Source organism: Syngnathoides biaculeatus, chromosome 5 (assembly GCF_019802595.1).
Source record: "Syngnathoides biaculeatus isolate LvHL_M chromosome 5, ASM1980259v1, whole genome shotgun sequence".
Lineage (NCBI taxonomy): Eukaryota > Metazoa > Chordata > Actinopteri > Syngnathiformes > Syngnathidae > Syngnathoides > Syngnathoides biaculeatus.
In genome coordinates, this window is record NC_084644.1 from 32,175,310 (window position 1) to 32,190,481 (window position 15,172).

Genomic DNA, 15,172 nt, shown 5'->3' on the forward strand with positions numbered 1-15,172 from the left:
ATTTATTACACAAGAAAAATCTAGAAAAGCTTATTTCCTATTGAAAATAACTAGTAACAAACACATACAATGTATTATTTCAAACTATTGAATTGAACTATTGAATAGTCGTAACTTTATGACAACACATGCAGAAGGTGTATTACCATAAATAAGTTGTGTGAATTTAGACCCACTGCATATATTTTTTTGTAATTCTGGTGTGAAAACTAAAGGAATGAAGAAAAAAAGAAAGTTTGTCATATTAAAAAAGGTGTTTGATATCATCCTGTATCGTGGCCTGGGGTCACACAGTGGCTCAAATGAATATTTCAGCAAAAGATGTCAAGCTCACACTCGACTGCACAGGTCGTCTTCCTCCTCGGAAATAGCGCAGTGCGTCAAAGACTGATTGATGTCCTCTAGGAGTCCTCCAGCTCCCGGATGCAAGTAGTCCATCACCTCGTCGTCGTCGAAGCACCAGCCGGGCCAATCCACATTCTCGCCGTTCGTGAAGAGAGGACTAAACGAGCGAGATCGCAAAACAAAAAGAGTTCAACGCCTTCTCGTGGTTACTTCATGAATACTTAATAATAAAATTGCCGAGCATGACTGTGGACCGCCGCAGATGAATTGAATAAAAGATATCCAGTGTTCATTCAACAGATCGTGGCATATGATTGGTCAGCGCTAGCCAGCTACAGTTGGCTAAGATGGCTAATTGGCTTTGTTGAAGCGGATGTTGTCAGTCAGTGTGGATTTACACCGGCACAAAATGGACCACGGCCACAATGCACAAGGGATCCTGGTTAAAGTAAGCCATTTGAAATGAAAAAGGAGCAATTAATTGGGACAAGCCGAAAGGAAAAGAAGAAGAAGAAGAATACAAGGAGTAATGATTTGATTGTGAATCCTCAACGTTGGGAACCAGTCGTTACTGTCAATGCGAATTGCGACTGGGAATTTACCCGGTGTGACGGTTTGAGCGCTCTCCCGTGCTGAAAAGTCTCCTTGGGGTAAATGCGCATGCGTTATTAACAGGGGAACTCTGGGTACGTAGCAGACGCTTACTGGGAAACCCCCGGTCTCATAGTTCCCCTTCTTCTACATAGAGCTAGCTAACATACGTTATATCCTCACCCTAACCTTAAAACAAAAGTTGATAAAAAAGATATACACATAATGTACGTTCACTCCCTCTTTACCACAACGGAGCTGGAAGAAGTGGCCAGGGAAAGGGAAGTCTGGGTATCCCTCCTGAAGCTACTTCACCTGCGACCCGACCCGGAAAAGCGGTAGAAGATGGATGAATGGATGCACGTTCGCTGTGTTCGTCTTTCTGAGACGTCCATAGTGAAGGTGAACACTCGGCGACAAGTCGTCGAATGGCACATGTTGAAGCATGGATGGGGATGTTTCAGACTGGCCTGAGGTTTACAAAATATACGTACATGCGCGTTAATCACAAGGAGACTTTTCAGCACCGGGAGCGTTCAGACCGTCACACCGGCTCTACAGTAAAGTACGTATCCTCAAGACATGTTTCTCACCTGTCTAGTTTGTTGTCGCCATCTTCATCGACCGGCTGCTCCCGCCATCCTCTACTCACCCTGAGGGCTCGGTGCTTGTGCAACTGCACCTCGTCCTCCCACTCTGCGTCTCGGTCTCCGTCACTCTGGGACTGTGACGGCGAGCTGGACGTCAGTGGAGACGGAGGGGGGCAGTACTTTGGGTTTAAATTGGACAGTTGCTCATTTTTGTTGCTCTTTGGAGTTTCCCAGTCTCTCGCTCTTCCTTTGGATCGCTGCAGAAGATTCTCCAGGGATGCGGGAGAAGGAGACATGTCAGAATAGCGGTCTGGATAGAAAAAACGTTGGTCCTCTTGAGTGGCGGCGCTAGAAATGGAAATAGTCCTCCGGGTCAGTCTATGCTTTTTATTATGAGAGTTAAACCCCATCAGTTCAGGTTCAGAAAAGATTTCAGCGTCGGGGGACGCCTTGGAGCTGTTATTCCAAGACGTCCCTTGGATGGGCTTCAGAGCACTCAGCTTCAGCACAATGTGAGATTTGGAACTCTTCACATTTACGCTGCAGTCAGAGTCAGAGGAAGAGTTGTTGGATGCCGACAACTGTGAACTGTGCACCGTCTGAGCTGAGGACCCTTGGTTGCTAGTGTCCATCCTCCTCCTTTGTAACACGGGAGACTTGAAAGCGCTTATGAAGCCTTTGGTCTCGGGATTTGACGGTGAGCCTTCCAACTCCGTTGGATTCAGTTTTTTTCCTGTGGAGCGATTAATAGGTTGTGAAGTCAGTATCCTGGCCTCTCGTGCTAATTCGGCCTCCTTTTTGTATGGTTGCGTTTGACCAGGAATCTGTGAGTGTGAGGTGTTCAGTTCATCTGTCGGGTAGTCAACATCCGGATAGCCACCTGGAACCACAGTATTCAATCTGGTGGTGACCCGCCGCAATGGATCCCTGACATATGCAGACATGTAGTCGTTGTTCATATTAGTAGCGGGTATATCCACGTGGTTCCAAGAATTAGTTGAAAAGTGATTCCCACTTTCTTCTCCACCTTCCCACCAGCCATTGTCCTCACGATAATTTTGGGGATTTCCTTTAAATGCATGAACACCATTTACAAACTGGGTAACTATACGTTTATGGGTGGTCTTCTCAACAAAAGCTCCTTTTTCAGAGATAAGAGCTGGTTGTTTTATCTCTGGGTCATGTGGCCTGGCAACAACTGAAGATCTTTCTTTTCCCTCAGACTGTCGACTCTCAGCATCCCTCAAGTTCCTCAGTGTTACCTGGCAGATGAGATGGTCAACCAATAGTGAATAATGCATTTCAAAGAACAAAGTTATGAATCTTCTGTCTAGATAAACTATTTTCAAGATGTTTGAGCCCCTGGACCTTAGCAGAGTTGCAGGAGCTTGAAAAAAAATGTTAAACTGACTTCATGGCACAAGACACTACTATTTAATTTGAAAGGGCGATGGCCTAACTAATTGAAATTCCTCCCCTCACTTCAACATAGTTCCTTGGCATCAATATGTCACAAATTCACGCCAAAGCCTAGCTCGTTTTTCTGTAACAAGGATCTGAACAGAAAGGTCATTTTGGGGAATTATATTTCCGAGGACGTCCACCTTTTTGCTTTCTGTGACTCTTCCAGTCCCTCTGAAATTCTTTTGCAACTCCATGACACACTAAACTCTGCGGCCACTTTTTGCCTGAAGCTTCACAAAGCAGAGGTACTGTTGACCAATTGTTTGGTTTCGTCTAGGTCTCATGATGGCAAAATTTGGACAGAAAACTTCCAATAATTTTAAGGTGGATCGATACAGGAGCAGCAGCAGCAGTAACCGTCGCAGACTTCTGGTATCTCAAGTAGAGGAGGATTTGAGCTACCTTTGCCTGGTGAATGGCTGAAACCCAAGCGGAGCACCTTTCAGAGGTGCTGGCTGTAAATATGTAGACGTTGACAGGACACCAAAGCTCCCCCACCTCCACCAGAAGAAAGGAACCTGTAAGAGAGGAAGAAGCGTCTCAGTGCCTCATGAATCCATGTTCTGCGCAAGAATGATTCGACTCACAGCTGTCCTTCAGCGCAACGCAGTACGTTCTGTCGAGAGGCAGGGGAGGCCGAACCACTTTCAGTCGCTCCACTTTCTTCTGCACTTTGGTCATGAGAAGCACATCGGAGAATAGAAGCGCCACCACGTCCAGCTGTGTCACGAGGAGACGTTCGGGCTTTATTTATTAAAAATAACAGTGGTGGGAAATAACTCAGCACAGTTTGTTACTGTACTTAAGTAGACTGTTTTGGGCTTTACAGCTGCACCACCGTGCCGCCCAATGATATATTGTTTATTTGAAATATATATAATTATTTGTTTTTACTTTTGTACTTCAGTATATTCCAAAGTCTTTGTATTTTTACACATGTACCAACACTTCTACTTAAGTACAGCCTGTGACTTTTGCCACCTCTTTTAAAAAGATCACAGTTTGAAGGTAAGCCAAACAAATAGGACGAGGGGCTCACTTTGGTGTCTTTTCTGCCACGGATCTTTAGGTTCTCCTCTAGGATCAGCTTCCGTACGACGCCACGACCGGCCCCTCTGATGGGGCACGTCAAGTCGAACTGGCAGATCTCTCGGACGTGCTGCACAGGAAGTGCTGGATGTGAGCATTATCAACTTTTGACAAACAACAGTGCTGTGAAAAAGAATTGCGCCCCCTTCGCTAATCCTTATCTTTTTTGCAGTTTCCCAACTTTAATTTTTAAGCACATGATAAATATCAATCTCAAAAAGATAACGCAAGTAAATTTTGCTTGCCAAATTTGTTTATAAATGGGGAAAAATAAAGTATTCAAAGCCACCAGTCATTGTGTGAAGAAGTAATTGCAGCCTAAACCTAATAAGTGGTTGAGGCGCATTCAGAAGCGGGAACTTGACTCAAGTGTTTTCTATAACTGGCAAAGAGTCTTCCATCTTTGTGGTAATATTTTGGCTCACTCCTCCTCCTAGAATTGTTCTAATTCAGCAACAACTAAGAGTTTTTAAAGCACGAACGGGCTTTTTAAGGACATGGCACCGCATTTCAATGGGATCCAATTGAGAAGGCCACTTCAAAACCTTAATGTTTTTTTCATGCCATTTAGAAGTTGTCTTGCTGCTGTGCTTTGCATGGTTTTGCAAGTGCAGTTCAGCTTGAGGTTACAAGTTGATGGTCAAACCTTCCATGGTTTCATCTATCACAGTGAGTCATCCAGGTCCTGAAAAAGTTCAGCAGCCCCAGACCACCATACTACCGCCACCATGTTTGAGGATTGGTATAACGTTTCTATTTCTGAAATGATGCGTTACATTTACGCCACAACTAAGAAGAAGAATGCTCTCCCAAAGTCTTGGGAGTTATTTTGAATTCATTATTATTATTATTTGCAAAAGTAAGATGAGCCTTTTCTATCTTTTTTGGTTCGTGGTGTTGTTTTGCCTTAGAACTCTTTGGTGAATGCAATTTTTGACCACTCTTCTTTAGTGTTGAGTCATGAACACTGACCTTAAGTGAGGAAAAGCAGGCACTTCTTTAAATGTATCCTGCGTTCCTTTGTGACCTTCTGGATGATCCACCACTGTGCTTTTGGAGTAACTTTTCTAGGCTGCCCCCCCCAGAAAAGACGGTTCCCCACTTGCCCATGTTCTCTCTGTTTGAGGCTAATGGATCTCATTGTGGTTTGCTGGAATCCTAAAGCTTTAGAAATAGCTTTGTGACCCTTTGCATTTAGTTGTTTTTAACTGAGTGCATTTTGTCAGGTTCTATTTAAGCACTTTCTTGATTGAATAGGTCTGGAGGTAATCAGGCTTGCAAGTTTGGTTGCCGTGAATGAAATAAAAAATGTGAAAGTCACGATTTACTAAGGAGACCCATTACGTTTTCACAGAGGTCCAGGTAACTTTGAATATTATTCTTTTACTTTAAAACCTGCCTTTTATGTTTGATTGGGTTATCTTTGATATTTGCATTTGTTTGATGATGTAAAACATTAAATTGTGAAAACTATTTTGCATAAAGGGCCAATATTTTTTCATGGCACTGTACCTTACGTAAACAGTTTCCAACATATAGTGTCATTAAATCACTGCTTTTACATCGCATAAAAGGGAACTATTTTTTTTGTCAGTGTCAGCATGATGGCGTTCAGCTGCTGACATAAATTTCTGCAGATTGAAATATAAAACCCTCAAAATCAGCGAGTAGGAGGTGTGGCGCTACCTGACAATGAATGTCAAGCCCTCCGTCTTAGTGATTTTCTTTCTCTTTTCTTTCACCTTGTCAATTTCCTCATTTATTCCCTCCATCACGTATCCCTCCAGCCTTTGAGCAGAAATGGAGAGTGCCACCTCCTCATCCTTCAATCTCAGGTAGTCATTGATGCTCTCCAGAAAATTGTGGACACTGGACATCTGAAAAAGGCAATCCCAGTTTAGACAGAAATTTCTCATGCTTCAACAAGTCTGTATTGATATTTCTCACCATGTTTCTCAGGCTGCGCTGCACACTTGGGTCCTGGGTGGTCTTGAGCACCGCCTTGAGAAGGAGTGAATACTTGGTGATCCTCTGGTGGGGTTTGGCCTGCATGTCCCCAATGCGCATCCGTGCGCACTGCGGGTGGGTCTCCACCCACTGCATACAAGTAAAACTAGCGATTGGTGGGCGAGCTGATTGAATTTTAACAGAGCGTACTTTAAAAAAAAAAAAAAATAGAGCGTTGAAAGTTTTTCTGTGTGAGTCTGAAAGCTTCTACTAAAACCACAAGATGAGGTTTCACTACACATACTGGGTATGGAACGTGAAACCACACCATGGTATGACACAAATCTTATTCTGCTTGCTGAGAGCGACATTTCAAATCTAGTTGAAGCAAAAGCAGTGTGTGTGTGTAAGTGGGTGGGTGTGCAATACTTCCAACTGTAACCAGCTTTTAGAATATGGAAAAATCAAAAAGTTCTTTGAAACCATATTGCTATTATTTTTGCACAGTACTGTATGGTCCATGTTAGGTTCAGTGAAGACTCTAAATTGCCTATAGGTGTGAATCCAAGTATATTGTATTTTTCTACAATGACAGGCAACCAATCCAGGGTGTACCTCGCCAAACGTCAGCTGTGAAGGGCTCCAGCTCACGTGTGACACTCATGAGGACAGTTAAGTGCTCTTAAAAACAACTGGAAGGCTTACAAGAATCTGACCTGCACATATGTGAAGAAATGTGGGTTGCTCTCCATTTGTTGGCGTGCAAACTCGAAGCTCTTTTCCCCTTCTGCACAGTAATGGCAGTACGGTAAGAAGCGTTCACGGAACTGCAGGCACACAACATTGACCGCATGTCATCTTTTCCATTCACGACAAACGTGCATTTCATTAAATAAGAACATCGGAGACAAACAACTCTATCAAATCTATTTCAGTTGTTTCATTCAAAATGTGAAAGCCACGTTGTACAAATTGATGTCTACCTCATATCGACACTGAAACCTTTTTAGATGTTTTCCCATCCAATATTTGAATGTCTTGAAAAGGGGAATTTTGAGTTGTCACCAACTCTGAGCTAAAATCGTCATGAAAATGATAAATAAATAAAACGTAAACATTTCACTTTGTGTAAAGTCAGGCTATATATATATATATATATATATATGAAGTATGCTTCGGATATGCTGCCAAAATGGGAACACTTCGAAGGACCTGCTGTAGGCCACAGCTCATGCACAGACGCTCACATGCAGACGAACGGGCTAATCTGATTCCAGCTCACGATTTTGCTAATTAGGCCCTTTGAGACACACATCCAACACATGGATGTTCCAGTATGTACAGTAATTATACATCCATCCATCCGTTTTCTTAGCCGCTTATCCTCACAAGGATCGCGGGAGTGCTGGAGCCTATCCCAGCTGTCAACGGGCAGGATACACCCTGAACTCGTTGCCAGCCAAGAGACAAACAGCCGCACTCACAATCACACCTCGGGTCAATTTAAAATGTCCAATTAATGTTGCATGTTTTTGGGATGTGGGAGGAAACCGGAGTGCCCGGAGAAAACCCACGCAGGCGCAGGGAGAACACGCAAACTCCACACAGGCGGGGCCGGGATCGAACCCGGGACCTCAGAATTGTGAGGCCAATGCTTTCCAGTTGATCCACCGTGGCGCCTAATTCTACATTAAAAACTATTATATATTATTCTTAATTTATTTGTCTTTTATTTTTGTTTTCATTAATTATACAAGACAGTTCTTGTTTTCTTTACTAAAAACAATCAATACATGAAAATTGTATATTTGCGGCGGTGGGATAGAGTAACGGTATTTCACTTATTTCAACATGTAAAATTGATTTGATAGATGATAGTGTTATTCACGTAAAGACGGCGCATAAACATGTGAGTGAAGTGACCGCTGCATATGAATTTCACATTTTGAATCGAGCTACTGCAGTATATTCCCACGACATCATGCGTATGGATCTGTGTGATGGGCGGGGCCATGAAAGCCACTTGAGTGAGGGCTCACCTGGAGGCAGCCCCTCTCCAGGCGCAAGGGGTTAAAAGGCTTGCCCGTCGAGCGCACTTCCTGTAACATGGGGTAAATCACTTCCTGCCAGAACAGCTGGTGTGCGCTCAGGATGGCGGGAAGGTTGGAGAATAGACGCTCGGGGGTCACCTGACAGCACACCAAGTCGACACAGCAAAAAAACAAATCCAAAAAACACAAAAATTGTACATTTCATAGCGTATAAAACTTTTTTTTATTTCAGTCACGGAGTTGAATCAGTGCTTCTACATTTTTTTTTACACAAGTTATCTTTATTTCGATTTAAGTAGTGTTTGTTTAGCAGCTAACATTCTCCATTTTCTCAGTAGAAACATTTTTTTTTACATTTTCCACATCAATCAGAATGAGCACAAATTCTGACGTCATCAGATAATGTGGGTCAATAAAGCGGAAAAAAAAAAAAAAAAAAAGATTGTGGCCCAGAAGTGGGTTGGACTGACCTCCTGGAGGAAGCCACGAAGGTGCAGGTTGACCAGGGCTGCTATAACAAGCTGCAAGAAGCAGCGAGTATCACTAGGACACCAGGCGCATTGTTTGCATTTTGACACAAAACCGTGGGCGGCGTCTTACATCTTTGATGATGATAAGTCTGTTGATGTAGTTGAGTTCGGTGAGCACAAACTCCCACATGGCTTCCTGCTGGTGCCTCTGCACCCGAGACATGAGCTGACAAGAAAAGGAAATAAAAGTGTGAAATACAAACAAACTTGACCAGTTTGTTGACATTTTGGAGCACATTTTCCACTGGAATGAATAGAATCCAAACACGTTTATTTCAGCATTAAAACCATCTCAAGACCTTTAATTGTCCGCATTAGCCTTGTGACAAAAACCAAAATGTTCTTTATAGTTATACACACCTAAAATTATCACTGTCACTATCAAACCACAAATCATAAAAACCCTTCACCCTAAAGAAGAATAGTAGTGTATGTTGAAATTTAAAGAGAATGTAAAAATGTACATTAAGTTTAAATAGATAGATAGATAGATAGATAGATAGATAGATAGATAGATAGATAGATAGATAGATAGATAGATAGATAGATAGAGATAGATAGATAGATAGATAGATAGATAGATAGATAGATAGATAGATAGATAGATAGATAGATAGATAGATAGATAGATAGATAGATAGGGAGGCGGTTTTACAGAGTGATATTTGACTATGTCAGTCCAGTTCCTCTCCAGGATGCATCCACGGCTCTCCTCTCGCCATCGCCACTTGAGGGTGACGGGCACAGCGAAGGTCTCCAGCTCCTGCTTCAACACGTCCAGCTGAATCTTCTCCTGAAAAGGGATAGAAAGGAGAAACAAACAATGAAGCCATAATGCACTTTCAATGGTGGCTCCCATTTGATTGAACACAGACACATCATCAGTTATACGAGGGTGTGTACACTTCTGCAAACACATGATCTCAGTTGTTTATAAAAAAAGAGTTCTCTTTTTTTTTAATCCAAGTGTTTTGTACATGGAAAAAGTTATGAAATTATTTATATTGATCAAGTTTTTGAGAATATGACAAAAACACACACACACAAGACAAGATGGTACCTCGGCTGTTGGGTTCCTGTCAGACACTCCCTGGTTGAGAAAAACTTGTTTGAGCGCAGCTCTAGGTTTGGCTGTGGTTGACAATCCCTTGGTCATTGTTGAATAGTTGCTCACAACTTTTTGTCTTGTCTGTGTCAACAATAAAGATAAAAGGCAATGAGAATTACTATTGATATTATTGATTTGGGTTATTAAGTCGTAAAGTGGCACGTTTTGAAACTTTTACAAGTAAACAAAAAAAGTCAAACCTGATTTTTTATGTATCAGTAAAGTTATGCATATAGTATTACACAACAACAAAAATAACTTTAATTTTGGCTGCACATGATTAAAATGTGATAAACTGATATAATTTTACCGTCTTTTCTTTGAACATGACCAAATATATACACATTTTAATCATACAACATGTACATGTTTGAGCGAAACACATTCAAATGACTTTTTTTCAGTCAACAGCACTATCTTATTTTATTTCATTTTTTGACAGTTATTGTTTTGCCTCAAAAAGGTTTTATTCTAAACAATCCCTGGGCAAGTATCTCCACCGTATTTAATGAATATGTTCATTAATCTTAAATGTGTGAAGTGAAAAGTATTAATGTGAACATTTAAAAAAAAAACATGCAAATGTATGAAAAAGCTGCTTGAAACAGCTGTATGGTTAATGATTTTCTGATGACGAATGTTTATCCTCGCGTGTGAGGAATGCTGCTGTAGCACAAGCAATCAACATTTCTCCTTTCGTGTGTCCGTTTTACGTGCCACATTTCAAAGCATTTATAAATCAAAGCTTAACATGGATGAGCCATCACAAGTGTTTAGATTACAAAGGTTCGGTTCTGTACTTGCCTTATGACCATATGTGTAGAACTTGACTTTGTCTGGGAAAACCTTGTGGTAAAAAGACATGTGTGCTGGGTTCTCGGCGTGGACATCAGGCTCCATAAGGCCCCCGTCCCCAGCGTAGCGGGACTGCACCGAGGTTGGATCCATAGCTGATGAAAGTGTCTCCATCGCGCTTCACATTATGTTCGGGAAGGTGGCCGGTAATTGGACAGTTCTTTGCCAAGTCGCCTGAAAGAAGGGTAAGCCAAACAATTATCGTTGAACGCTGCAGCAGGCTGTGCATTTGCAACGTGGGCCCGCGATGCGACTTAATTCACCTCTTAATACCACAGCTATCAAATCACAATTATCGAACCATGGACCATGCAAAGGCACGTCGAAAGTCAGGAATCCCCTACTAGTCGACTTTTCAGTAGATATACTATCTGAAAACATGACACCAAAATAACATTTAAAAAAATGAATCATACTCGCCAGAGGTCTCATTGTTAAACATTTGTTTCCAAAACAGGCCCGTTTTGCTCGTCAAACTTGACTGTAGCAAGTTTTGCTCCGACCGATCAATCACGGGGAAAATGATGTCACTCAGGGCCGGGGAGAAGGAATTTGATTGGTTCAAGAAAAAGGCCCACTGCTAATGCTAATGGGAAATGCTAATGCTAATAAGAGAGCGCTTCTGATTCTGAAGGCTTTGGACAGGTTAGGTTGACATGGCAACGCACAACGCCGAGGTAAAAAAAAAAAAATCTAAAACTCTAAAAATCCACATATGCAATAGAAGGGGTCCTGGTGGGAATAAATGAATACAAATTCCATGAACAAATATCGGAATTTAGGTTGTAAATGGGCGGCACGGTGGAACAGCTGGACAGCTTTGGCGTCACAGTTCAATCCCGGACCCGCCTGTGTGGAGTTTGCATGTTCTTTCCGTGCTTGTGTAGCTTTTCTCTGGGCACTCCGGTTTCCTCCCACATCCCCAAAACATGCAACATTAATTGGACACTCTAAATTGCCCCTAGGTGTGATTGTGAGTGCAGCTGTTTGTGCCCTATGTGCCCTGCGATTGGCTGGAAAACAGTTGAGGGTGTACCCCGCCTCCTGCCCGTTGACAGCTGGGATGGCTCCAGCACTCCCGCGACCCTCGTGAGGATAAGCGGCTAAGAAAATGGATGGATGGAAGGTTGTAAATGTAGGTCAGTACTCGTGATAGGCCAGCAGAGAAGACCTTCCACTGTCCAACGCTGACTGAATTATTATTATTATTATTATATCTTACATTGCGGAAAGCAACAAAGACTAAAATGAAATCAGTTCAGCACAATGCATATTGTTTTCTAAGTTTCGATACTGTATTACAGATTGATATTGAAAAACCAAAACCAGTCTTGCAACATTTGCTCATTTCCACAAATGCTTACTGACGTCAGTGATTTTTTTCGTTTTGCAAATACTATTAATAGTGTTGTTTGCTACTTAGCAGGAATTTATTCATACACACGCAAACACACGCACACGCGCACACATTAACGCTTTTCATGAAACTCCATAAAACGGTTAATGCTTTGCGAAACTCCATAAAAGGGTTGATGAAAAACTGGATGATATAATGAAGGAATGTATTTCTATAATTTGATTGATTGGCAGTCCACGTACAAGATAAGTAAGCATTCACGCTCACATTCACACCCACGGACAACTGAAATACTTTATTAAAACGCATGTGATGCTTTTGGAATGTAGGAGTTGGCTGGCATACCTGTAGGAACCCCACCCAAGGATGGGGAATACGTCAGATGCGTACCAATGTTTTATAATGAATATACAGTGCGATAGTGAACGAGGCTTGCACCAAAGAGCACGAATAGACTAATTGGTCGATAAAAGGTTTAGATTTGCCTACATATGTCGCTAGACAGTGGCAAACAATTACTTTTAGTGAAATGAAGCTCCTCAACTCACTTCAACATCGTGCGATGGTGCCAAAATATTACACTGTGAGGGCAAAACATGCATACAATGTCTGTATGAAGCTCTTCAACTCTTTTGAAAAGTGTCACGTCACACCAATATGCTACAATACGGCGACCAACCACTACTTTTATCTTAAAGAAGCTTCTCAACTCACTTCAACGTAGTTTCTCAGCACTAAAATTCCACAATATGATTGCAAAAATGGTCTTTTGTCTAAATGAAGGTTCTCAACTCACCGATCCAAGGTGAACCCGCGTCACTTCTCCTTTCCAGTTCCAGGTTCTGATCTCAGCTGAGGTCTTTCTGTGTGGAGTTTTCAAAAACATGTAAAGAAGGTTTGTTTTGGACTCTCAATTGTCCAGAGGTGGGCAGTTTGAGCGTCAACGGTTGATTGTCTACCCCGCCTATCGCCCGAAGCCAACTGGGGTAGACTCCAACTGATGAGGACAGAGTTCATCTGTGACTCCCGTTCTTACTTCTCTTGTGCACTTTTGTGATGTCACTGCATCCCAGCGAGCAACATGTGAGTTTCACGCGTTCCTGTCACTCCGGCACGCGGGTCAACAAATGTAACTTTTTCCCTCTCTTCTTGACTTTGACTCCACTATCAATGCCGCATGAGCTTTTACGTTCCAAACAAATGATGTTCTGCAAGATCAGCAAGACGCAGGGCTATGCTCATCGGACATAATTTTAGGTACACATGCACGAGCTAAATAAGTCCAATACAAAAGCTGCATTTTTTTCCCTTGACAGGAATTGTATAATATTGTATCTGTGTAGCATTTGTTTGAAATACTCTTTTTTTTCCTCTCTTGTTCTTCACAAAAAAAATCTAATTTATTTATTGAAAATAATATGTTTCTTAAGATATGGTTTGCAGTGGTGCTGAGGCAGGTTTCTTATAGGAGAGCATGATAATATGAGAAACACCTCTCAATATGATGCACGAGAGTGCTGCACTTAATTTTGTGGTCTGATAAAAAAAAGAAATAGTGTATCATCATTCAACAAAAGATTTAAAAATGACTTTAATTGTAGTTTGCAGTAGTGTAAGAGTGCACTGCATCCAAACTGAGAGAACACTCATGTGGAAAAAAGAAACCAATATTCAAGTATTACATTCGACTCCATTTGATGCAGTACTTCAAGTCCACCTAATAGTGCAGCCAATATTTCCATTTTTTCTTTCTCTATTGTACTCTGTCTCACATCTACTTTGAAAACACAAATAGAAAAAATAGTGTATTACTTTAGTTCATTGATTCCCAATAGGCCAGAGTCACTGGCTAAATACAGCATTTTACTGTACAATTACTTTTGAAATCATCATTAAGAATGTTTTTTAAACTTGAATTTGCGTACATGTTTTTTTTTTTTATTTTATGGGATGCATTTAAATGCAATCATTATTTACGATAAGTACAGGTTGTGTTTTTTTCCCCATCCATGCTAATGAGCTATGTTGACCTTGAAACTACTCTGCATAGTTAACATCTTACAATAACATCAAACACTTTTTATGAATAAAATACGTGTGTGTGTGTGTATTTATTTTTTGTCGTGATGCTTTTATTTGTAAAAATAAGCTTCACTTTCAGGTGCTACTTAGTGAAAAACGCGAAGAACCGCTGCACAAGAACTGTTCAGCAGGATATTGACGGAGGTGTAATGATAAGAAAACAAAGAGCTCTGAATATCATGCAGGGCGGTTATACAAGTACTGTATAGCTAACATTGAGTTATGGACATTGTGGGTCACAAATGCCAAGCTTGAAACCACACGGATGAGAAGTTTGACCCTCGGTCTCCTGAAATTTCCAACCCAGGTCCACCGATGAACCTTTTCTTTTTTTTTCTTCTTTCTTTTTTCATCACTCATTTATGAAAGCACAGTACATATATTATTTGGTGAATTCGGGTTTACCCAGTGTAATCACCTCCTTGCCGGATTGTGACAAACGAGCTTTATCACACTATCATGGACTTTTTTTTAATCCTCTTTTTCAAGTTGAAAGATATAGATAGATAACGAGCTTCCTGGTGTAGTCACCCTATATGCTCTCACAATCCGAGTGAGCCACCAATTAATTCACACGAATCCAACGAAGTCACATTGTCGTTTTTATGGGACAACCAGCGACGACACCCCAAAGAAAGCAAGAGAAACAAACTTCACCTTGGTGCGATTGTGTCCATTCCACGTCAGACGGTCATGTTTGGTTTCTGTTCGCCTTCTGCGGCTTTCAGCTGCTCCTGCCGCTGCCCTCTCACAACTGGCCCGACGGGAACGACTGGATTGTGGCAGGCTGCGGATCAGTTCGCAGCATCAATGTCTTTGCACTCGGAGAGCGTTGACGGATCGCCGGACGGAGTCGAGGCCGCCTCGTCGACAGATGACACAAAATTGTTTTTGTGCCCGTCCATTACGTAACCGAAAGTAGCAAAGCACTAAAGGCTTCGCTGGTGCAGGCCTTCTGATTTGTCATCTATATTCTGAAGTATCTCTTTTTCCCTTTTTCTAATCTGTACTGTGGAGGATCTATGGTTAAACACACATATATTTTTTTAGATCTGCCCCGAAATCAGAGAGAGTATGAAAATGATGTATGAAATCATTCATACGGTACTGTATGAAAGTACTGGGCGTGCAAGACAAGAATAATAAAATGTCTGTTAATTTAT

General features: G+C 41.6%; 1 protein-coding gene across 2 annotated transcripts; it reads right to left on the bottom strand.

The window, feature by feature from the left end:
• Positions 1-130: 130 nt before the first annotated feature.
• plekhg6 (pleckstrin homology domain containing, family G (with RhoGef domain) member 6) lies at positions 131-14,966 on the bottom strand. 2 transcript variants are annotated; one of them, XM_061819709.1, is made up of 17 exons: positions 14,667-14,966; positions 12,724-12,790; positions 10,834-10,941; positions 10,520-10,744; positions 9,668-9,796; positions 9,263-9,400; positions 8,678-8,773; positions 8,548-8,598; positions 8,066-8,215; positions 6,743-6,853; positions 6,027-6,176; positions 5,822-5,956; positions 4,030-4,149; positions 3,578-3,710; positions 3,393-3,508; positions 1,530-2,788; positions 131-502 (listed from the first exon to the last, which is right to left on the bottom strand). In XM_061819709.1, exons 4-17 carry the CDS (start codon positions 10,682-10,684, stop codon positions 331-333), a joined length of 2,925 nt encoding a protein of 974 aa, XP_061675693.1. In that variant the 5' UTR covers positions 10,685-10,744; positions 10,834-10,941; positions 12,724-12,790; positions 14,667-14,966; the 3' UTR covers positions 131-330. The 2 variants fall into 2 exon arrangements, with proteins under 2 accessions (XP_061675693.1, XP_061675694.1); XM_061819710.1 differs by lacking the exon at positions 10,834-10,941.
• Between the last annotated feature and the right edge of the window lie 206 nt (positions 14,967-15,172).